Below are 26630 nucleotides of genomic sequence, written 5' to 3' on the forward strand. Positions count from 1 at the left end.
CCCGAACGTAAACCATGCAGTGACGTAGCAAGTGGTGTCCCAATCCCTAGGGAACATTACAAGGGCCCTACGCCTGTGGCTTCATTTTTAGGGCTAGTGGTAGAAAGTAGGGGGTGTATTGGGATTGGCCCAGTCTGTTTGTGTGTTTATTCTTTTGGTTTGCATTCTGTGGATATCTGTAAGGGGATAAACGAGCAGAGATGTTGTGAAGGTCTGCAGAACTTCACAGAAAAACAAACATTTAAGTACTTTTGCAAACATTGATGCATGTGTCATAAGTAAAAGCATCATCATTCATCATACCGCTGTGGTGTGGACTCCTCTATCTGTCCGGTCCGGTCTCCCCCTGTGGTTGCGGGTTATGAGACCTCCTGGCGTGGACGATACCTGATACTGTTTCCTCACCTGGATCCTCAGTACTCAGCCATATACTTGTGCGAATCGCAGTGTGCTTGCGCCTGTCTGTGTGTGTGTGCGGGGGGGGGGGCATTATTACGTTTTATGTTTTATGTAAAGTACTTTGCGTTGCATTTTTTATTTTGTATGAAAAGCGCTAAACAAATAAAGATTGATTTATTGCTTATTGATTTATTATTGATTGCTTATTTATTGATCTATGGTTTTCATAAGCAATTGTATGTAACGCCCCTTGCTTGAGCAACAACTGTTTTTAATTAATTTTAGAATTGGAGGATACTATTGGTCAACACGTCGTCATAATCTGCAGAATTTTCCTGCCTGTTGTTTTTTATTTTCATGCAAAATAAATCTTGAGTGGTGACATTTGCTTGAGATGTCTAGACTCATTTATCCTGTAATTAGTCCACAGTTTATTAAAGCCACAGCACACTGTGGAACCATCTGTAAAACCAGTTCTACTCATAAGGCCCCACATTATCATACTACCAGCTTTCACTATGTTAATTTGACTAGGTGCAAAATATTTAGTACCTTTTTCTGAGATTAACAAATGTGTTTGGTTCTCATCTCACTAAATAATGAGAACCAAGAGCAAGCGAGGAATTTGTATAGCACATCATCCTTGAAAGTTGATGTCCATACTGCAGACATGAGTATGGATACTTAACAAAGGTTAAAAAAAAAATCTAGAACGTTTAAAAGTGTGCAGGTCATTTTGTAACATTTTGTAACACCTTATATGGTAAATCATTGAGCAATTGTGGGATTTAAGAGCCTGTAACTAACAAGTAAATATGGATGTTTTTTTTCTCTTGATTATTATACTGTTACTATCCCTGAAATGTGGTCTAAAACATTTTACAGCATATTTTAAAAAGGTCATTATTTATCAATGATTGTGGGGAAAATTAACTGCTACTTTATTGCAAGGTGACCAAACCAGACATCCCTATTTCTTTTTTTTTTTAATGTTTTTATTTTGGTGGCAAAGGGCTTATTCTAGTGCACAGATAAGATTCACCACACATTCAAGAAGAAGTGGTAGTGCTGCTGCCTTAAATAACTATCGGATTCACTATGGTTTACATGCATCTTTGGAGCTTGTAGTCCTAATGAGTTTCAATGGGTAATGTGGAAGAGCAGCCATGAGGTGAGGTGCAGAACAGCGCGTTAGTCATTCTGAGTGGGACTCATACTTCTGGCATGTGAGCAAAGCTGACACCTCCCTTCGCTTTGAGTTGGCATGAGGTGTCTCACAGATCCTCAACAGAAACCAACAAAGGCATCATAGACGCCAATAAATAGGAGACATCAAATGTTGGCTGGTTGTGTGGAGAGAATGTGTAAATATATCTTCAAATGTGTCCTCGTGTGTTGTTTTCTCACAGTCTTTATTTCCCTCTCCCACTATCTTCCCTCGTTGCGGGGGAGTTAGGCTCTTGTCATGATGCGCTGTTCCTCTGTCGGCTGATCAATATGTTGCTGTTTTTTCTCTTTCAGAGGAGAAGACACAGCTGGTTCTAAATGTCGACAAACAGCTTGAAGAAGTCAGAGAGTTGGTATGTCTTTGATCAGTAATTTTCTCCTTTTCCCCATTTCCTAAATTATGAATTTGTGGAAAGAGGGAGGGGACAATATTCACCGGCACGAGACAACCACACCTGTAATATCCTGGTGTTGACATGACATGCAGACATGCACGCTTTTCACATGGCGGAAAGGAGGCGTCCTCCTTATATGATTACTCCCGGTAATCTGCTTTTAAGTGACACCCCTATGACACATTTCAAGCCATTATCTTGAGGTGGGAGTCTTCATGTTGATGTTGAAAAAAAATGAGCAGTCACCTAACCGAGACAAAATGTTGTTGCAGTTGCCTTGTTATGGCATAGTGATTAGTTTACTCTGAATCTGCCAAGGACTGATCTGTCTACTGATGCATCAAATGTACTTTTACCTCAGTCACTGTGACATTGTTGAGCCTATTCATGTCATAACAGGGAATGGGCCCGGATATTTGATGCTGTATTTATTTGCAGAAGAGCCTCCCTCTGTTGCTACTTTTATCACAGCTGAGTGACACGAACAGGAAGCATCTTATCTTTCCAATCAACACTGCAGCTTATGAAAGTTTAATGTTGCTAAGCTGAAAGTTTTAAATATATATATTTTTTTAGAGTTGTCAGATATCATATGAGAAACATTTAATGAAACCTGATGAAAATATTATCATTTCTTAATAGGGAAGCCGAGATTTTAAAGGCCTTTTTTTTTTTTTTTTTTAAATTGCTGTAAAAATTCTACAACTAATTTCTTGTCTTTTGGTGGGCTTGAAGATTTACATTCGTTTATCCTAACATACAAGTTCCTGTTATGAAATGTATTTTTTAATTGATATTAATGTGTTACAAAGTGATATATATATATAATTTGCCATTAAATTAACTGGATTCAATGTGGGCTATAGTTGGAGCAGATGGATCTGGAGGTGCGAGAGATTCCCATCCAGAGCCGAGGCATGTACAACAGCAGGCTGAAGAGCTACAAGCAAGAGATGGAGAAGCTCGAGAAAGACTTTGTAAGTACATAAATCAACCCATAATATTGATGGTATTAGGGGTCCAAGCTGCCAAGCAGCTGGAACTGTATTATTTTTGTAAGAATTATGATTACTTTCCTCATAGCAAAAAATGTGTATTGTGCACATGCCAGGCCTAGTACATAGATGCAGGACTCCTTAAAGACCCAAGATTTATGTTAAAGCTCCCAAATCAAAATCCCCCATTCCTGTCAACTCCTACCATTTATAAAAAACTGAAAGCGGAAAAAACAACTCTGACTTCCATGAAAACTGAGAAATAAATCTCAACATTGGTAGGCTAATAAAAGGCTTCAATTGCAGGCAGTACCTAAAGTTCCAGTGTGATAACCTTTCAACTTGAATGCTTATCAACCAATTAAATCTAAGCAGTCAACATTTATAAACTTGAACATTTGATGTTCACATTTATTAAAATTCCTATTCACATTTTTTACACATAATCCTATGTGGAAAAAATGGAGCAAATTTGAAACCAGTTGCTCAGTTGGGGGATGCTACATACACAAGTTTTTGTTTGTGTTTTGGAGAGTTTCCATCCCAGTTTTTTGACCCGGAAGAATTGAAGAAGTCAATACAGACCAACACAGATTAAAATCCAGAAGGTACAGAATGTACAAAGCTGTAAGTCTGTCAAATTTGCAGTTAGTCCAGGTTGGCAGCTACACCCAAGATTTACGTGTAGTTTTGCAGTGTGGTGTCAAAGGTCAACCAGAAAAGTCAAATTCTCACAACTTGAAAGGAAATAATATTGCCACCTACTGCATCATGTCAAGTCTAACATACATCTGTTGGTAAATTAATATCCTTTGCATGCATGTATATTGGGACAAAGAAAGGGGTTTGAATGGCCTAGTCAAGCTATAGCTGTGGATCATAAACCTACTGACAGGTTGTTAAGGTTAAATTTCTAAAAAAGGGTGGGAAAACAAACTCTTCCTAGGTGCTTCTTCCAATTGTCATTACATTTGTTACAGTCTGGCCCTTAAAGGCTCTGTGGCCAGTATTTTCTGATGAGTTTAAATTTCAAGAAACTCTTCTTTCACTTTCTGCCATATTTAATAACATTTCTTCTATTAATGAAGCCATTCAACTGGATTGCTATTGCTCGACATCTGCTTGGACATTGAGGATGTCTATGACTATATTTTATTGTTCAAACATGACCACAGTAGCATTTGAATATCTGTTACTATGCTGCAGTGTATCATAGATTCCTCTCGAAACCAGACTCTTCCATTCATTATAATTCTTCCCCACACACAGTCCAACACTGAAGCTCAGTGGTGCATCCACAGAGGTTAATTCACAGTTTATACTTGAACTTGGAAGCAATCCCATAGAGAGTGGGTTTGTGCGTGTTTGTGTTGTTGCTGCAGAATCTGGCCTTGTTTAGTAATTCATAAAATCACTCTTGAACACGTCTTGACTTTATTTCAAGTGCATCTCATAGCCTAATGAACAGTCCAGTCTTTTGGGTCATGCACTTTCAGTCCATAGTGTTGTCTACCGAAATTGTTCAAAATGCTTTAATTAATCTTTAATAAATAATGAACTGTCCAGTGCAAAAAAAAATATATAATCATTTTTCTTTCTTTCTACTTATTGTTAAAATAACCCTTTCACATAAATTGTAAAGGTATATTTTTAAATAATAGTTTTTGTTCTAAGCCCTGTGTTGCAAAAAATAAGGATTTTCATGTGTGTTTGTTTTTGTTATTTCATTTTCCTGTTTTGTTGTGCTATTTCTCAAAACAATGAAGTCCACAGCATAAATACGGCTGACCTTGTGCCCGAGAGCACACTGAGTTCTGACCACAGCGTCTCAACAGATGAGTACACTGGACGGGGCAATGTTTTTGTTTTGTTTGGAATTTGGTCAAACTTACCTTCAAATTTCTTGAAAAGAGTTCAGCAACCTTACCTTACATACCATATAAATATAAATTCTTATTCTGATAGTAATTATATAATATTTTTTTTAATGGTTACCTTATATAATATTGCAAAACTGCTTAACATTAAATGAAATGAAAATGTTATATTCTAACAATTTAGAATAAGATAAACTATATATTGTATGGCTTAAAATATGATTAATAACATGCAACCAACCTTTTATGTTAAAATATTGTAAAACTCCAGCCTGGCATGGGCACCTACAGAAACACACAAATATTCCCAAATTTGAAAAAAACTAACCCAATACTTAACATTACATCTTAATCCATATTTTCAACATTTTCATATCTAGTATTAAATATCTTTCCTCTCAAAATGTTTTTCAAATCTTCAAACACTCACTGTCTTCCCAATGACCAGCAAAATCAAGTAAATATGCATAAATGAAGTATTTGAAATAGATACCGCACACTCGTGACCTGTGAATACACCACCTAGATGTGTTAGCTGAGATCACAGAGGAGTTCTCTGTACCAGAACAGGATGCTTTTCTCACCCTGGGCATTTAAATACCTGATAATTAACTTTTCCTCTTCCCTCACTTGCCATGCTTAATCATCGAGCAGTTAACACCTGCCGTGGCTGATATCAGTGCTGCTGTAATTTTCATTTCTTGCATTTTTATTTTTGTCCTAGGGGCACGTGTGGGAAGTAGTTTTTCTTGTACCTGGAAAAAAACGTATTTTTATCCACCTACTTTTATAATGCTTAACCTTGTTGCACAGCACTCTTTTGCCAATTGCATGTGTTATGGTTCAGAACACTGAAATGCAAAGCAGAAGATGAGGGTGAATTTTCACATTTGCATCTGTGTGTGTGGTGTGGTCAGATCACTGTATACTTAAACTAGGATCACCCACCTCAGAGAGTTACATCTAATGTATCTCATCTCCTTGATGCAAGGGTTCAGAAAGCAAGAACTTCAGCTCGCTCAGACATGCCAAATATTACAGCTGGGCTCAACCTCTCACTTCCTGCAGGCCAAAGGAGGACATGACACTGCTCAAAAAAAACGTCTGGTGGAAAAAAGGCAATCTCCTTTCTTTTTAATGTAAAAAGCTCTGTCTTTGTTGTGCTTTCCGTGGATATCAAGGGCCTTTCCACTCCCCTACTACTCAATCTCCCCCAACTTCCCACCCCCTACTGTCCTCCCACGGGTCTCTCCCTCCTTAACCTGCTCTCTCATCCTCTCATTCACTTGTGGTTTGAAGATTTGAGACAGTGGGGGTTTTAAAAGTGCTGGGCCAAAACAAACGGGTATTCCAGCAGCCAAAGGGGATGCCAACCTGACCAAAAAAGAAGAAGAAGAAGAGGACAAAAAAAAGAAAGCCATCAATTTAAAAAGATTAAAAAGGACAGTGACATCCTATTTGATAGGGTCAGCTTGTTTAATTCAGAGGAAGCAGAATGGCATGTCTCTTAGCAGGAGCTTTGATCAGGCAAAGAGGATGCCCAAGTTAAGCTTAATTTAATGAAATCTGTTGGGTAAACAGGAATCATCAATGGACCAAGTTATTTCTGTCCCTATGGACAAGGCGTGGATCCACATACACCTAACATGACACACAAAACACAATCCAGATCATATGGAAATCACTCAAATTGTCTACCATGTTTATTTTAAATAAGTGAGGCCTCTGATTTGGAGTTGTGGAGATTTCAATAATACACTGTCATAAAGTCATAAAGCAACAGTGGCTGAGACAGAGATGTCATATCTGATGTTGTCTGTTGCAGCATTTTATGCGTGTGTGTGTGTGTGTGTGTGTGTGTGTGTATATATATATATATATATATATATATATATATATATATATATATACATATGTGTGTGTGTGTGTATTCTGTTATTGCCCTTTTTGTTGTATTTTTAGGTATGAGTTTAGATGCTTTACAAAATAAAATGGCAGTCAAACCGTCATTGACAGTGTGACAAGTAGAGACTAAAGCAAGGTTTTTTCCCCCTCTTTTCTTTAAAAACATTTTAACACGATTGGTTATAATATATAGTTATAACATTTGTATAAACAGACAACTTTATACAAACTTTTGGTTTAGTCATTGTTTTACTCAGGACATGTTGATTTTACATTAAACAGGCTGAGGCTGTGGTAATTACTCCACAGCAGCTACAGTCCGCTCATAATTTTTTTCTGTGCTCATTTTATAACCCATATATCTCCTTATTTCTTGTAACAACTTTTCCAGTTTCTTGTTATGCACCAGAACGGTTATTGAGCTCTTTATGCACCAGATGGCAGTATTGCTTTAGGTATTTCCTTCAATTTAGAGTACATGACGGGCAATATTGAACATATTAACCAATTACTTTGCCTTTCTGATGTGAGTGGACTTACTGTGACATAATATTCCACTTATTACCATCTCTGACCTGTTCTTTATGTTGTAAAGGAGAGATAGAAGATAGTGTCAGATTATTATAAGTCTTGGCAGTTTAACTTGCCATGTATTTTTTTTCCCCCCAAATCATGTTCTGAAAGTTACTTACAGGAAAAAAAAATGAATTGACCTCCTTTGGGAATTGGGATATAATTTTGAAATGGAATTGTAAACATTTTATACTGTAGTCGCGTAAATGTTCACATCTTGTGTATCAAACACTTCCGACAAGTGTGGTAGCTTATGGTTCACCTCAATATTGTGTTTAAGGAGTTGGCTTTGCACGCCCTTTTCTTTTTTTTTTTTTTCTAATAGCAAAAACACTTCTGGTCTAAAAGTGAGAAGCTTTGTGCTGATCCTTGACTCTTGGGTGGGTGGGGGGTGGGGGGGTTAATAGTAGTCATTAAATATCATTAAATATCATGCTCTGGTTTTCATTGATGGTAACTTTTTCTCTGTCTCTCTCTGTCTTTCTCTATCTATAAGTGGAAATTAGGGCAGGTTTATTGATGGGATGAGAGCTATTGTATAATATTTTGTACTATATCGAAAGATTCAATTTCTTGTTTAATTTCTAGTGGAATTTTGAAAAGATGGCTTTTTACCATAAGATGATGAACAAAATTTCCAGCAAAGACTAGGAAAAAAAGATTTTGCTGACCACTTATCTATGTTCTTTCTGAAAAATAAAACCCAAACTTTCATTACCTAGCTGTCTTTAAAGTGGATACATTTGTTGCCACTGTGCATAATGAAAATTATTACAAGATATGAAAATGTGAAATGTATTTTTATTGATATGAAGCACAGTATTTAAAGTATATTTGTTAATGGTTGAAAAAATGATGAAATGTTTTTTCTTCCATCTTCTTCGTAGCCTCATGTATCCTATTATGGATCCTGAAAATAAATCCTGTCGAGTCCTGTTGTCACAGGGATACAGATATTCCTCCCTAATTTCCAGTTGTCTATTGGGCATTGTTTGGCCCTTCAGTCATGGTCAAGGAGGCCGTCTGGATTTCCTCTTCCTTTAATAAACCCTTTAGCCCTTTAAGGAATGCTTCCTTGTGTCTGCCCTGGGAGATAATTAACACATTTCCAAAGAGTCAGTCAACCTTGAAATATTGAACATTATTTTCCAGGTACACTGAGGTGAATGGAATGAAAAGCTCTTTGTACTGAATATTCTCCCTCTTTATATTTATTTTATAAGTGACCATATAAACGAAGGTTTTAGTTGGGATAATCACTGAAGTCTTTCAATGATTTGGCTGGGCCATATTAAATTTGTAAAACTTTTGAATGTGAAAGATGTTTTAAAAAAAGGAACAAAAATACAGCTCAAATAGATCATTTTAATGATTAAATTGAGATATCAAATGGAAACATGCCTCTTGAGACCTAATTGAGTTCTTGTAGGAGAACAATTATTGACATTGCCATATATGATCTCAGCTTCATGTTTTTGATATTACTGATGATGCTTTAACACAATTCCTATAGAGCTCCTTTCCTCCTAACTGTTAAGGTAGTCATTACCTCTTAATTTGGGGATCATCCATGTTCATTCTTGAAAAAGAAATAATACATTTATAGTTTTTTAAAATGCCATATATGTGGAAAAGTTAGTTTCATAAAGACCTTTTAATTGTGTGTTTGAATTAAGCCCACTAAACAGAACTAAGCTTAACATGAGGGAGCTTCTCAATTCCTCATTACTAAATATTCCTTATTACTAAATAACGACTACATGTTTATCTTATCTCATATATTGGACATTTCAAGGTTGCAAAGAGTAATTTTAGAGGGTGGACTTAAATCCAGTGGGAGCTCATCAATTAACAACTTAAATGGGGGAAGCAGTTTGCAAAGTAATTTATCAGAAACTTTTATTTGTGTTTAGAAGCTCCACCATCTGACTTTTTTTTTAAATAACTGAAGATGCTAATAAAATAATTATGTACAGATTTAAGTTTTTAAAAGGAGATACTCAGAACAGCTGTACTTCTCCCACTAACAACACAAGGCCTGATTATATATTAGTGTTGTTGTAATCCATCTTGAAGGATTCTTGTTTTTTTGCCCCTTGTCCTCATTATGTTGACTCCTGCAAGCAACAACATGACAGACAAACATTAGTTAGATGTTAGACACTGTAAATCGCCTTAGGTTGCATTGGCTTACTTGTTCTTATTAGACACAGAGGACTAAAGGCAGATTGACTCTATTCATGGTTTGTTGCTCAACACCCTCCCCCTCTTTTTTCTTCAGCATTGAATTAAGAATTAAGAAGTAAGCAAATAGTTCTTGCTTTTTACTTAGGAACAGCATTTTCAATTTGAAAGTGGCTGAGCATCGTATATCTTCTTCAAACCCTTAATAGCTTTGTAGTGTTAAACGCTTTTCCATGTCCTCTTTATGGACACAAAGATCGGATTCAGTCGTGGATAAGTACTTTGTCACTAAGAGGACTACCAGTTTTCTATGTTTTTGACATTGTAATGTCAGTGGTAGGTGAAATGTCAGATTGAAGGACGGTGCCACAAATATTAAAGAAGGATGGGACATGTTTTATATGTCATGAGTTGTTATAGTTAACTTTTTCGAAATGTGGTCTTGTTTTACTTATATAAGAAAAGGCCTGTATTTTGAATGGGCGGAAATCATCACCCAACAGTTGATCTCTATCAGTAATTATTAGAATAACTTGATTCTAAAATATATATTTTGTTCATCTTAAATGGCCTCTCAGAAGTTGTCTGTTGTCATCCCATTAACTTCAATAGCATGACAGTGCTATCAACCAGATGTGATAATCACGTGATTTATGGAGGATTTAAAGAATCAAGCTGGAACAAACAGTAGTGTTGTCTCGGTAATTAAGTCCATTATCAAAGTTACATGTTATGCAACTCCAAAATATGTTTTCAAACTATTTTGTAGATATTAAAGTTATTTAAAACATCACTAAAAGAAGAAAATCTGGGCAAATCTTAAGGTGAGTTTTCTAGTCTTGAACCACGTTACTAATTTTCAGGAGCTAGTTTACAAAAGTCACATGGTCTCATGTATGTAAGCAGATGATACTTCCGCTTCGTCTCTTTTTGTTAACTCTTCTCTATTGCAGGGATATCTGCATTTTGCCTGAAGCATTAGATTTGTTTGTCAGTGTGCAAATTTGTCCGTTATCCTTCCATGCAATCGCTTCCTTCCTCGCTTATCTCTCCTGGCCCCTCCAAAGTCACCGTACATCCCCACACACTGACAGTGATCAGTATAGCTTTCAGACGCTTGTCTGGCTCAGTCTACCAAGAAGCAAAGGCCCTCCCAGGTCCCCATACTGTCCTCAGGGCTTGTGTGATTGAGTGACTGGAGAGAGTGGGGGCTGAAGATAATAAGGGGGAATATAAAGACACGGGGCGATGATATGATAAGGCCCCCTCCACCCTCTCCCTTTTCCACCACCTCCCCTTCACTTTTTCTTCTGTTCTTCTTTCTGTCCTACCCCCGGTTTTCATGCACCGAGGCTGTCCCATGCACTAGTCTAAACCAGAAGTGACATGTGACACCCACTCCCCAGTGATGTGCTGACAAGCTGGTACTAGAATAGGTGACAATGTTTTCTTTTTTGGCTGACTGGCTTAAGTATGGTGCAGGGATTCATGAAGTATTTATGAAATATATTATGAATCATTGGGCCCATGTTTTCCCTCTGTATTTTAGGCAGTGGTATTTGATTTTTAATAAGTATGCTTCAGAGAAGGCGAGCCGAAGAGGGGGAACTCTTTACATTTAATCTTTAGTGGTGTTTTTTAATAGTTAGAGGTCCTTATTTACACATCTTAACCCTTTCTTTTCTAGTCCATTCACACAAACACACAAACACACACACGCAGACGCACACACTGACACACAGACACACACACACACACACACACCAACTTAGTTTCTTCTTCTCTTCCTAAGTGCTGATAATGAAGGAGTGTGCCAATATGAAAGCGGAAACATTTTTGCTCTCAGCAACCAACAATTTTGCCTTTTCTCTGGTGCTTTTTGAAGCCTGCAGTGGAATCTGGCTGTGGCCTTGATCAGAATTACATTGTAGAAGATAAATTAAGTGTTTCTTTTTTTTTCTTTTTTTCAATTATCCCGGACTTTGGCCAGCATTAAAGCGTCGGTTTACTCCTGCAGTGAGACTAAACTCTTTAGTTTTTTCCCCCTTCATCAACACAGAGCACTAGTTTGTTCTTTGTTGTCGAGCTTTTTCTAGATTTTTCTCACAGTATACTTTTATCTGGAAATCATCCATTTCACAAAAGGAAAATGAGTTGCTGTTGTTACAAAAAACTCATTAAGACAGCATTTCTTTAGCATTTACTCTTATATATATTTTTAGTTTCTTTTTTAATATTGAATTAATAAATTAACTATTTGATAATTGTTCAACTCTGCCATTTATTAAAAGATTATATTTCCTCTTTTTTTTTATCATAACTCAAAAGGTTAATAAGCAAGTCTCTGTAGGATTCACTTGTCCATTTCTCATAATTTCTGACTCACTGTTGTGAATTCCTCTGCAGAACCTGCAGACACCCAGGAAACTGTGAAGTGTATTAGGAAGTTCAGGAGGGCACATGTTGGAAGGGCTTTGGAAGGGGGCCTTATTGGCCTCATCAGCATTTGAATGTGTCCTGGCCAGTGAAATAGCAAAGTATACATAAATATATAGAGATAATGATCTGGCTAAGTCTCCATGTGTGCTGCCGTATTCTTATGCTAATAAGCGAACTATTCAGAACCAACAATGGCCACATTACAATAAAAGGAAAAGCACTGAAGGAGATGGTCTTCTGTGTGCGTGCCCACTGATGAACGTGCACGTGCACAGGCTCAGCAGGCCCGACTCCTCTCCCTTTGTGTCTCGATTTTTTTTATTTTATTTTATCACATTTTTCAATTTTAGATAACACTCTAAGAATAGACATCATACAAAAATGAATCACAAATCGAGGTCAGGTCTGAGCCTCTTTCCAAAGCAGAGAAAGGGTTAAAAGTGAAGGTATCTTTAAAAAAGATGGGAAGACCGATAGGAGAGGAGCTCTTCTCAGCAGAGGGTTCAGTGAACTATATGTAGGTGCCCACAGGCTAATGGGCCAGTTGGTCCCTGGCTTGCCAGGTATCCAGTATACACATCTCCTACTCCCTCAGTACACACACACACACACACACACACACACACACACACACACACACACACACACACACACACACACACACATAAATATCTCCTTGTCATCCTCCAGCACCCGCCCCTCCCACCTTCACTCTATGAAAATACCTCCTCCACTTTCCTCTAATCTCACCTTTTTCTGTGGTGCTGACCTGGGGAGGCCCACTTTATTCCCCACTGCACGCCAGAAGCCAGCGTTGTGATCGGAGCCTGGGCCCCTGTGTTGGTTCCCCTCTCTTCTCCTGTCTCCTTGCCCTGGCTTCCCGCCTCCCCAACGGCTCTGCTCTATTGATTTACTCTTCCAACCAGTGCTGTCTGTCTGTTCTGTACCACCAGCACCTAGGTCCCTCATCTCTATAACCCTCCCTCTCTCTTCATTTTCTCTCTTCTTTCTGTGTTTCCTTACTACTTTCTGTCTTTCTTCCTGTTCCTTCACACACAACTATGCGTTTGGGACAAAAAAAGTTTAATCTTAAGGAATTAACTACTGAGAGATGGTCCCTTACCCTTCCAAAAAAAAAAAAAAACATTCTTATTTTTAAATCATAGCCCTGGTCGAATTTGCTCTTTTGTTTGGGTTTGACTTCCAGTTCTCTCTCCCCTTTACTTCGCTCTTCTCTCGCAGTCTCCTGGCCTCTTTTTTTTATGGGTACAGTTGTTAAGCTTATTGACTGATCTCGGCTATACTTAGCGGCAGAAATGACTTTGACAGAGAAATGCACCACTGGTATCGCAGAGGTATAAGCATGAAAGGTCCCTATCAGAATAGTCTCGTCTTCCACTGGCAAACGCTTAGGCATTTCCCCCAGAGATAATGTTGTTTACTAACATAGACAGAGGGTAGTTTTTTGCAGCACAACCTTAAAACAGTTATCATTTTGTAAGTAAATGTATAAATAAGTAAACTAATGACTGAAATAATTTCATTTCACAGTTCTCTCAGACATTCCCCCCACCTCCCCCTTTTTGTTGTCATGTACATCCGCTCACGCGCTCACGCTCCCTCCTCAAGCGTCCTTACTTTTTACCTGCTTAGATATGTCAGAGGCTTATTTATTACATTGCTGTGGTTGATCTTTCACCTTTTATTTTGTTTTTCTATAATCACTTCCTTGAGACTCCTTGAGGTATTTCGTAGAAGAAGAACACATTGCGGTCTGTGCAGAAGCCACCAAAGCGTCGACCTGTGAGCTAATGAGTGGCCCCATGCTGTTATCTAAGACTCCGGCTTCTCTCCCACTGCTGCTTTTCTGTCGGGGGAGAGAACACACACCAGGCTACCGTTCACAATTGTCGCAGGCATACAATCTCTGAAGTAGGTTTCCTAGAAAGGCAAAACCTTCATAGAAGTCCCCTTGTTGCAGATGGTAGCCGTCACGTGCACACGTACACTCGTACAAATGCAGTGCGCACACAAGTGAAGGATTTTATGGCACCAAAGACCACAATAAAGAGAAGACTCAAATGACACCCTCCTGTGACAATCCCAATTGTAGCTGCTTCCCTTTGTCTCATAATATATCAAATGTTTTCATAAAGAGCACTTAATTGAACATCCTCTTTCAATTTGTTTGTATTAAAGGAGAGTGGAGGACGTACGACAACAATTTACTGCAAGTGTTTTTCCTTTGTGCCGACGTTGCTTGTGCATGTGTGCTAAACCCCTGCCAAGCACAGATGCATTATTTAAGATGATGTTGTGATACTTGTGCCTGCTTAAAGGTCTTGGCTTCCTTTAAACACCACGCCACGTCACTCCACCTCTGCCCCCAGCTTGTGGGGGGTAACCAGAGTGCGACCTGCTGGCGCTGGTCCACACATCACCTGAGAAAATATCCCTGCCGGGGAGGAAAATGAGAGATGTAGATAACCTTTAAGTTTAGTTTGAGACATTTTGCTGTCTGACTTTTTGTCCGGACTTTATTCAGAGATATTAAATCATCAGTGTTCTAATTGGGTTTTATGTTCATGCAAAGTTATGGGTAACGTGGTGGTTTTGATGTAGTTGAGCATTCTGAGGAAAACAGACAGGAAAATAAAAGGCTGGATGCCAGACTGACGCAGTCACATTGAACTGGACATAAGAGTTATTAAATCTTGCCCAGTTGTTCTCCTACTGGTGAACGAGCGTGTAATGGAACATACTATTCCAAATTGAATGTAGTTAATTGCTCTTCATGCTATGCCACCAGCCATGTGTGCAGGGTGAAAAGGAAAAGCCTGGGAAAGTAGAGGGAATAAGCATCTGCAGAGGAACTTCAGGGCTCCTCATTACACTCTGCCCCTGGGTATTTTTAAGCTTTTTAGTTCCCATCTAATGAACTGTTTACATTTTTCCTGCTTTTTAGGCGAGACAATTATTCGACTTGTCCTTGTGTCACTCATGGCACAAGGCAGAAAGCAAGAAAGAGAGTTGGAGGGCATTGAAATAAGTATAAAAATCTGAGTTTGTTTTATAATAATTGTGGTTTCTTTTTTCTTTTGAAGAACTGTTATTTTTCCATTTTAAAAAACCCTTTTGATTTTACTCTGCTTGAAATTAAAATTTAAAGGTCAGTGCTTTACTATTACAGCACAATCACTGTAAACAGATTTTTTTTCTTAATTGTCTTTACACTTCATACTATATTAAAGAAAATGGTTTATTAAGAAAAAAAAATCATCATGTTTACTTAGTCAGTATATACATGCCCACGGGGCAGAAATAGATGTTACTCTAAGAAAAGATCCATATGTGTTTTATTTTTTTTTATAATTAGATTATAATCATTTGTTTCTTTGTGTCTTATGATGAAGTTATTTGCATATCTGATGTGAATTGTCCTTCATGCATATGTAATTGCTTTTTGATAGGCAAAAAAAAAAGAAAGCTTTTTATTTTTTTCTCTTCTGTTATCATGTCAGCAGAAGTAAAATGTGTGGTTTTTGACAGGACACCAGCACCTCCACTGCATTTGACAGGATGGGTACAGTTTTAAAGGCAGGCCACTTTGCATAAAGTTAAGATGTACGTTTGTACGTGTCTTGTGTGCTTCTGGGAATAGACGCAAATTCTCACCCAAGATTAAAAAAAAGTGACAAAAGACGGACCTTTCAAAAGGATTAAAAAATATCTTTTTTTATTTTCTGAGGAATAAGATGACTTCAGAGAGCGCTCATTCTTTTTTAGATTACAAAGCCTGATTAGTTGGTTTAGTGTTAAGATGTAGAGCTTACTCCACAGACTGTAAATAGCACAACTTTGTTTCATGTTGTTTTTCTTTTCCTTTTCTTTTTTTTAAGAACAATATATTTCACTGTGGGAAAAGTAATTGATATCTGCTTTCCTGACCTTAAGAGTAAGCTTTGTGTCATCTAACTTGACACCCAAACTCATAATCAAAAGTTGTTACAGTATAAAACAATCATTATTGCACCTTCATACATTTGTCATCAAATGAGAAAGCGGTATAAGCTCAGGAATTTTGTTGTTTTCCAGAGGGGGAATCCAAAATCTGGATGTATACAGTGCAGGGGGAAGCAGCAGCAACACTTTAATTTCAGTGACATTTTCCATTCTTTATACTCTTTGTTATCTACTCTGTTCGCATCGCAGAAACCCTTCATACAGTCATCTGTAACAAACAGCTATTTAGAAATACTCCATAAAGCAAAACAAAAGAAAACCCTGCATCTGGTTTGAAGGCGACGTGAGCCTCAACATTCAAATCAATGCATCTCCCAGGCTTCCTTGTCTCAATTACTGGTGAAGTCGTCTTTCCCCTAAGTTGCACTGCAGCTCTTTAAGATGAAACTCGACTTAAGTGGGATGTGTGGGTGTTTTTCACCTGGCAAAAAGTGTGTGTGCGTGCGTGCGCGTGCGTGTCTTCCTCCTGTACAAGTGTACATGCTGCCTTTATCTGGTCTTTATTGTCTGTTTTTGCTGAAATTGCGGTCTCAAATACCAGCACAGGGGCCATTAAGTCACCCCTGAACAGAAGGTGGGTCTTTAAAAAAGTTTGACCCTGGAAATAAAAATGAAAATTGATGAATAGAAAATATATACGTTTTGTATAATTACAAAACATAAGCAGTTATTTGTACTATACATATGTTTTATATTTTTTGCAACAGTTTTACAACATTTTGAAAAAGGTGGGGGACTCAGTTGCAAACTAAGATAATTGACTTCTAGGATTTAAAGCAGTGTGAAAAGTTAATGGTCCCTCAGCAAAAGTGGTTTTTATCAGTTTTTTTTTCATAGATTAAACTTTGCAGTAATTTAATTTGGTACTAAAACAATTATAACAAACAGCTACATAATCAAGCTATGTATCAAATAGGGAAATCCTATGATAGTCAATTTAGATAACACATTTTGACATTGTGTTTATTTGTTTTGCGTTTGGACGTGTTGGGGTGTGTGAGTGTGTGATGTGCTTGCGTCTATGCAGGCAATCTTCTGTTTTTTTTTCCCCACAGTAGGGGCTCAGTGGTTAGCTCAGGTCCCTGTGGTTGAGTGTTGTTTGGGTGCGCTCTTTATCGAATTGGTTTTTGTGGTCTGGGTCAATCAGGCTCTCTGTCTAGTCAGTAATTACTCCAGAGAACTGTGGCCCTCACCATCACAATAATAACAGCCAAATCACATCAGCCATGACTTTCCACCGAGTGCTCCAGATTATGAGGGACAAATAAGAAGGTGGGGAAGGGGGAGATCAGCTGGCTCGATTGTGATTGGTTCCTAACTTATTTCAATCAAGAAACTTAGTATCATTTCCCTTGAGGTTAGAATTGGCTTTTTCAAGTTTGGTTTGTGCTTTTCTCATGGAAAGTAGCATGAATGTACCTAATAAGATGGCTTCTCCAAACTTACTGATCCAAGACAGATAGTAGGAGAGGACACGAGCTTTGAGTGAAAGAATGTTTCCGTCAGTAATTGCAGATCTTTCACAGATTTCTTGTTTCAATGTGTTTATTAATTTTGATACAGTGTGCTATATAACTAAACAGCTTCCCTCCACTCCGATCAGTAAATCAATAGAAAAAACTGTTTTTCTGGTGGAAAAGTAATATTTTTTATCTCCTCAATTGTGTTTCTTTCATTTCACCCACCTGGAAACTCTGTCAAGGCACTCACAGAAAGTGAAGGGGGCTTAGTAAACACTTTCTGTGGCTGTTGGTGGTGTGTGTTTAGTTTAGAGGGCATGCTAAGAGGCTGTTTTTCCATGGGTCGAGCATCTGTAAACAAGCAGTGCAACGGCAGCCCACTCTTCCACAATCGTGGTGGCACAGTCTTGAAGTGTGTATGAAATGTGTGTCTGAGTCTTTGCCTTTATGGGTGCCGTTTTTTTTTTTCTCCCCCATTTTTTTTTCTTTTCTTTTTGTGGGACATGGCATTCCCTCTCATTGTAGCCTATCTAGAGACAGGGAGAGAGATAGTGTCTGTGTGTGTGTGTAAAAAAAGAGGCAACCCTAAATCCGATAGGCCGCCTATGGGTGATGAATTATTCCCTGTCTGAGTCACTGCATTGGCGTTATCACAGAGGCCACCACTGCACTGGGATGACAGCAGTGACAGCCCCCCAGAAAAGATTTAGCAATGACAAGTGATACTTCCTCATAATACATCTCTCTGGCCCTCTCCCGTGTCCCCGTACTGCACAAAATCTGCATACACAGGAAATGGTTTTTTTTTTTAAACCCTCAACTTGTGTTTGTTTAAGTGGGCAAGGTGGTGTTGGGGAGCCTCTTTCCAACACTTTTGAGCCACAACAGTACTGTGTACAGTAGATCACATTAGAAGGAGGCGTGGGAACAAACCCAGACTATTGCTTGTCATTACATTTGTTTGCAGGGGTGCACAAATAAAGAAGCGCAGGTACACACACACACCCTTCTATACACAATCTTCATGCGTATGACTCAGTTTGTCACCAAGTTCCATTAGGGGGCTCTCGTGCTTTAAGAATGCCTGTTGTGTTGTTCCATCAATGACGGTACTAAGTCATATTTTTCCCGCTTGTCCCCCCCCCCCCCTTCTCTCTTTCTTGCTCTTTTTTCTTTTTCTTTTTGTCCTTCTTCCTCGCCCTTCTTCCCCTGCAGAAAAGGTCACGTATTGCCTACAGTGATGAGGTGCGCAACGAGCTCCTGGGGGATGACGGCAGCTCCTCGGAGGGCCAGGTGAGGTGCTAATCAGGGGCCCAAACGACACCAGTGTGGGTGGCTGACTGGCCCCCAGGGTGAGAAGGTGGGCCCCTCACAGGGGCCATCGAGAGCTGAAACCACACTATTGTCACCAAGTCATGTGGAAGGAACACTGTTTAATGCAAAGCTGGTCTGCCGGTGAGTGGGCTCAGGGCTTAGGACCGGTGTCTGGTCAGAGCCAGATTGTGACCAACGCACATAAACACAAGCGCACGATTCAATACAGATTTTTTTACCCGAAACCCCAGCCTCCACACTCCAACCGTCCCACAGCTGTTCCACAGCCGGGTGCCGACTTAGGCACATAATGGATCCTCACGATCAAGGTACACACATACACACACGCAAATGAACAGACAGAATTGCAAAATACTATTCTCTTGTCCATTTGTAAACTCCAGTGGTGGCAAGCTTGTGCTATGGAGGTACTCAAAATGAGTGACAGGTTCTCATTCTGACAGCCAAAGGGAAAACGATTTCAAAATCTTTAGTGCAGTATTCCAATTAATAAGAAAACTTCAATTTCAGTGGAGTTTTTTTTCATGGTTTTTATGTATTATAAAAAAATAAATGCTCAATTTTTTTCTTGTTTATTAAAAGACAGTTTATGATGGAATCAGTTCAGCCTGTTGAATTTGCGATTTACATCAGTAAAAGACCACATTATCAATTTTTTTAAAACAAAAAATAATGCCTGGAAAAATATTTAGTTACACCAGCTGTCTCCGTGTGAATCATTAAAAACTTGCTCAAAATATGCCACTTATTCTTTTAAACCGGAGTTGGTTTGAATGGTATTTGAGCTGCAAGAAGACAGCAAATAGCTTTCTAACATTTAACATACACTTATACTGCTCACTTGTACTGCTGCCACTCGTATATGTAGCTACAGCTGTAACCAAATGTGTTCTGACCAATTATATATTTTCTCTAGCTGTCAGGTGTTGCATGGTTTAGTGTTTCTCAATGCGCAATCAGATGTGCATGCTCACATGCTAATAACTGCAGCAAATCTGCATGCTCAAAAGAAAAAAACAAAAGCTCAAATGCATATTTGCACATTTAGTCCCACAGTACGTTACAAGAACATATTTAGATGATTCAAGCTCTGCAAAAATAGATAGCTGCCTTCTTCTTTTTCTGTTTTTTTTTTTAGCGTTTTCTTATTACCATTTCAATGATGACCCATGAACCTCACATCTTAGAAACATATGTATCACCAGCCAAGATGTGTAATTGATATGCATATTCCTGGTAAATTAGCGGACACAAAAGTGACTTTAACATTTCAAGCAGAAGTTGGAAGGAGATTGGCTGTCAGAAATGCCACATTTGTGACACTGACGGGTTCCATCAAAACCTTGTCTAGGAAAAAATAAAAACAGATCCCATTTGAATTTAAATTTTACTTCCTCATGCTAAAATGTCTTCAGATATATTTACAAGTTATATTTAGTCTTTTTAATGTATATATTTTGATAGGATAAATTCAAATATTAAAACATCAGGCTGTAAATCACTTTTGTGGAATTTATTCTGTATCTATTTTACAGTTGTTATGGCTTGCTGCTTTTTAACATATTATTCAATTTTATTTTTTTATTACCTTTAACAATAATAGTAACGTTTATTGTGTGATGTTTTATTTTAATTTACTTGGTTTTCCAAAAAATGTAACGACGATTAGATGGTAGCTGCAAAGTAACATTTTGTTCTCAGAATATTATTATTTCTAATTTTATAAAGAGGTCATGTCAATTATTAAATACACAATCATTTTAATAAAATACAATTTTGTAGATGTTTGTACAATTCAATTAATAAAATACAATATTTTTTTGCATTCAAACATTTTTATTTTTGACATTTATTTTCTATTTACGTTATTTTATGGGGCACTTAAGCAGGAAAAATTGATATATTTTCTTGTTTTAATTAAATTTTATTTTCTGAAAACCTGATCATGTTGTTAATAATGCATAATGGTCTTTATTTTATTATTAAAACATTCCCATAATTAACAGTAATGATTTCTGATGTTAAAGCTTGAAAAATTACAATTTTACATAAAAAACACACCACACAAAGACACTCAATGCTTGCTGCGAAAGAATCCTAAAATAGATTATTTGTCTTCCAGGTGCTGTAGTTACCTCATTTTCATTTTTAAACTTGTGGAGATAATACTTGTCTTGGTCTTGTCAGTGAGTGCAGTACTCGGAACTTCAGAGTTTTTTTTATTTTTTTTATCTAACGAGACAGCGGCGATAAGAGAGGGGAAAAGATGGTGGGGGCCGGGGCAAGTCGGTCAATTTAATTCCTGACGATCTGAAAGAGGTCAGGATCATTTCATATAGCCCTGGCTGAGCAGATCATTACGAGTCACAAATCTGTTGGTTACATGGCAAGGATTTATAGCTAAGTAAATAGGGAACCGTCATGAGTTCTAAAAATGGCGTCTTGGCCCTGCGATAATGGCTAAAGGACGATTTAATAGAGTTCGGCATTTATTCGTTATCTGTATGCGGACAGAAACTGAATTGGCACTATCACTCTTTTTTTTTTTTTAATAATGTGGTAGGTTACCATTGCACATTTTCCTCCGTTTCCCCTGCATGCAATACACACTCAAATGTCGGTACACACACACACACACACACCAGTGCCACACACAAAGCAAGAAGTGCGCACATATTTTTCACACACAAACGCATACGAAATAGTTTCGATTTCAGTCACAGCAGAAGGCTTGGCCACAAGAGATTGTGGTGGTTTGAGCCGGAATGGACCAGATTTTACAGGCTACAAAGAAAGCAGATTACCACTTGTATTGGATAAAAAAAAAAAATCTTTTGTTTGGGGAAAAAAAATAGCTGATTATCATAACAGAAAAATTGCAGCAGTGCAATTTTGAATACTGGCTGGCATCACAAAAACATAAGGAAAGGCGCTCATGCAGGAGTAATTATACCATTTACAATATTTTGTATTTACTGCTGTGTATCTCTTGAGCAACATGAGCATTGCTGGCTGCACTAAAGAATAGATGCCAAAGAAAGTAAAGCAAAGGAGGAAGAAACAAGAAACGTGGCTCAACATACCCCTCATATAGTTTTAACAAATCCTCCACAAGGACTTGCAATCAGTCAGGCAGCACAAATGAGCTAGAACAAGTTTTGTTTGGTATCCATTGACTGATGCCAGAGCTGGGGTGAGGGATCGCAGGATCTGATGGGCTTCTTCAAGCCACAAATAACCACATCCACAGTGTCATTTTAAACTTTGGCCTCTTCAATAATACATTCTTAGCGGGAAGTTGTTGCTCGACTTAGAAAAGACGGTTTTCGCTTTAAAGTGTGTCTCATTACCGACAACATTTTCAAGGGTATGAGCTCTTTTAGAAATACTTGTTTACCCCCCGCATTACAAATATTGGCAATATTTTTAGTTGCACCACCAGACTGAAGGTGCTGCATATTTGTTTTTTGTGATGATGGGGGGTATAAAAAAAATGCAAAGATTATTTTTTGAGATGCATCTACAATTTAAAATGGGAAATGTTTTGAGTGTGTTTACAAAAGTTTTATACCTATTAATAAGCCTGTTAAATTGGTTTGTGTTGTTTTGGATTTCCTTAAATCTTTAAATGCTAAATGTGTAATAAATTATTAGTTGACTATAACCATGTGATCATCTGACCTTTTGCCAGCTTTTGCTTTAGCCTCAAAGTTGGGAATCTAGAGTGTAATTTAAAATCTCAGAAAACTCTTTGATACCACATTATTACAAACTCACAAAAAACCTTGCAAGTAATTATGTCTGTTTTACCAAATTCAAGTTTTTATGTTGGCGAAGAACTATTGGACAAAAAAAAACAAAACAACCCTAACCCTAAAAATGCTTCCCATTCTCACAGTAATCCTGTTTTCCCTCTCAGCAACCCTAACTTAAATACATCCCAGAGAAGCAGCCTTTTTAATTGTGATCGGCATAATTAATAGCAAATGGGATTATGGCCTCAAATGTCTGACTCATTATCAGAAATGCAAGATTTTTCAGGGCAGGGAATAGAAGTAGCATTTCTTATTTACTTCACTTTAAATTTTGTATTCTCTATCATCAAAAATGTATAGCTATGCTAAGATTCATTTTTCATCATAAGTGGTTGTCTCAGTAATAAGCAGCACTTGTATACAATGGTAGCTCCACATAGCTTTCTCTCTGTAACATGAACAGTATGCACATTTACTATGATTGATAAGTTGAATTAAATATTGTTGGCATATCACAGTTGATAAAGAGGTATGGATAATCTGCCTAAGCATTTCTGTAATTCAGCTCAAGAGAGCAATCATTTCTTTTCATCCTCTTCCGAGGACTTTAGCAAAATGACAGATACAAAATATTCACTTTAAAATGTGAACACTATATTTTCCTCATTTTTATCTCTTACATTGCTATATCAACTTCTGTGATTTGACTTCCTTGATAATGTTGGTTGATACTGCAAGTCTAGTGATCCAGTCCCCCTCCTCGTTTCATGTGACAGCAGCAGGACTTGATCTTTGTTTGTTCAAAAAAGTCAGCTCGAGTGGCGCATTTATCTTCGTTTAATGTGTTTGTTTTGTGTTTTGCAAATGCTAAACATGCAAGCGGATACATTGTCAAGGTTAATTCTGCATCCAGCTACAAGAGTGATCATCCCCCTGCCATGTTCCTGCTTTTTTATCTGTACTTCACTCTCTCCATCTTTCTTTCTTCTCTCCCTTTTGCTCTCATGATGCAGTTGATAAAGTTACGTGAAGAGGTAAGTGCTTTTCTGCTCTAACAATTTAAATTTTGCTTCCTCACTGAAATTTCCATTTGCCCTCTTCACTCCTGTAGAAAATTAAAATCAGCTAATTTGGACACTTTGCATGTCTGATTGAACAGCTTAAAGGCCAAACCACAGATAATGAGTTCACGAAGGGCAAGTTTCCCAGTTCCCGCTCCCTTAAATATTAGACGGAAGATGAGATTTTATTTCTGATCCATTTTTTTGAAGACACATACCAGGGATCCAAGCTGAGTTTAAAGTAGTTTCTGTTATTGGGCTGAGCTCTGTTCAGAAGTTCATCAGCTTCTTAGTTTGCTAGATATTGGAGTCGAAAAACTTTTATCCTGTATTCTTCATTAAACAGACTTATGTATGATACGTATTTAAGGCAATACACACTGATTATAGGGCAGGATTTGTTTTGTCATTCACTGTTACCTAACATAACCATCTATTTCTATTCTATATCTATCCTATTTCTATTTCTATTTCTATTTCTATTAATTTCAGTATTGTGCAATGGAAAGTATCGTACATAGAGCACAATGTAGCGAAACCTCTGCAGGTATTTGTTCTACATGATTTAAAACAAAAAAATGTGAGTTAAGTTGATTTGGAAATTACATTTTTACACATCCCACGCATTACTTGGACGTAGATACTTATTTATGAATGTCACAGCAAAAATATATTTGATTTAGTGGATAAAGTTAGCTACAACTCAATAAAATACACTTGGACCCAGTATCAACCCAGAAAGGTTTAAAGCTCCTTAAAACACAGTTTTTGATCTAAACCCCATTCTACTGTTAAAATTAGATGGAGGGAAAAGACTTACATCTTTGCTTATATAGTCTTTCATTGTCACAAATGATATATAGACATCACTCATCACCATTTCCATCACCATTAGAGCTCAACAACAGCAGAAGAATCATGCGTCATTAGAACCGTCCTTACAAGTTAATGCAAGTATTGGTACAAATATGCAGAATATTAACTTTCATTAAAATGAAAATGATTCTGATATAATTTTGATAGAGAATGTAAAAAAAAAAAGAAGATAATTGCACGTACAATAAGTTACAGATAAGTTTCCAGTCGAAACTTATTAAAGAGGCAATGATACCATACCGTGCCATCACAAGACCCTAGCTTTTGGACTTGTTGCTGATGATAGTCTACACAGTCCTTTTTATTTCTGAAAAAGAGATGTAATACTGATTCAGCTGACCACAGCACATTTCCACTCCTTGACCCTGTTCAGACTGCAGGCTAAAATGGCCCAGATCTGAATTTTTTTCAGGGGTGGGGGTCAAGTGAACAAGTCAGATTTCCTACTACTACTTACTTCCTCCATAACCTCCCCAACTTTAGTGCCACGTCGTGCTGCATCTGACGTCTTTGTTATTGTTCTCTTGCGCATGTGGGTCAGTTCGAAACGGCAAACAGTTCACACTGGAATCTGACATAGGCCACATTTTAAAAAGCTAAACAAAAAAATCTGATCTGCGGAAAATTAAATTCAGCATTAGGACTTGCAGTGAGAACGGGGTCTTTTATGGTCCACCATAGATGCCTCAGAGTCCAGAGAGGTCGATACCATTTCTGGACATGGTTAACTTGAGTTCGTTTTTAATGGCATTTGTGAATGTAGCTGCATATTGTAGTTCTCCACAAAGGTTTCCCAAAGTAGTCAGCAATTGATTAGTGCAGGTTCTTGATGGAGTGTTGCCCAAGCTGAAGGGGATCTCGTGTACAGTTTAAGCCGCTGAGTCCTTATCCTTCATCCAACGAGATTCCTACACTTTCCTTGAATTGTTAATGGTGTAATTCACTGTTTAAGAAGAAATATGGAAATCTCTTCTAGTCGTCTTTGAAAACTTTGGAACAGTTGGTCCACAAAACTTCAGCTAAATCAGCTCATGGATCTGTTTACATCCCTTATTTAAAATCACTAGTGTTTGAAGTTTTAATAACCATATTAAAAGCTCTAAATTGTCCCTTTCTTATCTGCTTTTGAAATGTGTTGGTAGCCAGAAATGCTGGAATTAATTAATGTTAACTAAAAATAACTTTCACACAACAAAATTTAAAATGTCCTGGGTTCATAATGTGAAAACACTCAAAAGTAAATTTAAGAATCACTGTAACTATCAATGTTGCACTATGGTCATTGATAAAGTTTATTTGGCTTTAACTGAGACATGTCCTGATCCTTGTCCTCAGTGGTCTACGTATGACTCTTGTTGAATGTCACTTGTGTACTTTTCAAATTGTCCAGTTTTTGTAATCTGGCTTGATTTCCCCTCTCCTGATTTTTTTCCTCTTTGTTGCAATTGTTATCTTCAGACCTCCCGCTCTACGTGCACTGGATTCAAAGGCTGGCACAGCTTATACACACTTAAACATTTCTTTAAAAAAAAAAAAAAGAAAACTACATTTTTTTCCTTCAGCTGAAAAACATGTTTAAATATTTAGCACCCATATTCACAGCTGTTTGACACTTGTAATTCCTCGTCTTACAAGTCCCAAACAAACGGCACAGAAGATCACACAGTCAGTCTGAATCACAGCTGTCATGATTATTCACTTTGACTCTCCCCCACCCTTATTGAAATAATAAGGAAATCATCTGAACTTTGGAAAATGGTGATAGTAACTGCCTGTGTTTGATATTGAAAAAAGGCAGGAGAACGAAAGAAGAGGGGAGAGATTTCTTTTGAGCTACAGCTGCATTGTTCTGGGGCTCCCTGTTAATAACTTACAACTGAGGAGTGTTTCTTGACGCCAAAAAGCACAACAAAAACACTTTTTTTTTGCTTCCTAAGAAGATCTTTGTTCAAAATGTAGGTGTCAGATGAAAAGGCATACATAGGCAGAAATAGCAGTGGCAGTTGTGGGGTGCACCAGAGCACTCACAGATGCACAGTATTTATCATACTGTATTTAAACCTTTTGCTTCGAGGTTTCTGGAGAAATTCAGATGTAATCTGATGAGATGAGTTCTTAATTGACAT

General features: G+C 37.7%; 1 protein-coding gene across 5 annotated transcripts in view; it reads left to right on the top strand.

The window, feature by feature from the left end:
• The window catches only part of vti1a (vesicle transport through interaction with t-SNAREs 1A), a 128253-nt gene that overhangs the window by 8567 nt on the left and 93056 nt on the right, over nucleotides 1–26630 (top strand). For 3 of the 5 annotated variants that reach the window (XM_061707852.1, XM_061707853.1, XM_061707850.1), the window contains exons 2-5: nucleotides 1921–1979; nucleotides 2888–2998; nucleotides 18693–18770; nucleotides 23581–23601. In XM_061707852.1, the coding sequence (XP_061563836.1) occupies nucleotides 1921–1979; nucleotides 2888–2998; nucleotides 18693–18770; nucleotides 23581–23601 (269 nt within the window). The remainder of the gene's footprint in view (nucleotides 1–1920; nucleotides 1980–2887; nucleotides 2999–18692; nucleotides 18771–23580; nucleotides 23602–26630) is intronic. The other 2 variants (XM_061707854.1, XM_061707851.1) reach the window with 1 other exon arrangement.

Source organism: Cololabis saira, chromosome 19, assembly GCF_033807715.1.
Source record: "Cololabis saira isolate AMF1-May2022 chromosome 19, fColSai1.1, whole genome shotgun sequence".
In the NCBI taxonomy this organism is placed as follows: Eukaryota; Metazoa; Chordata; class Actinopteri; order Beloniformes; family Belonidae; genus Cololabis; species Cololabis saira.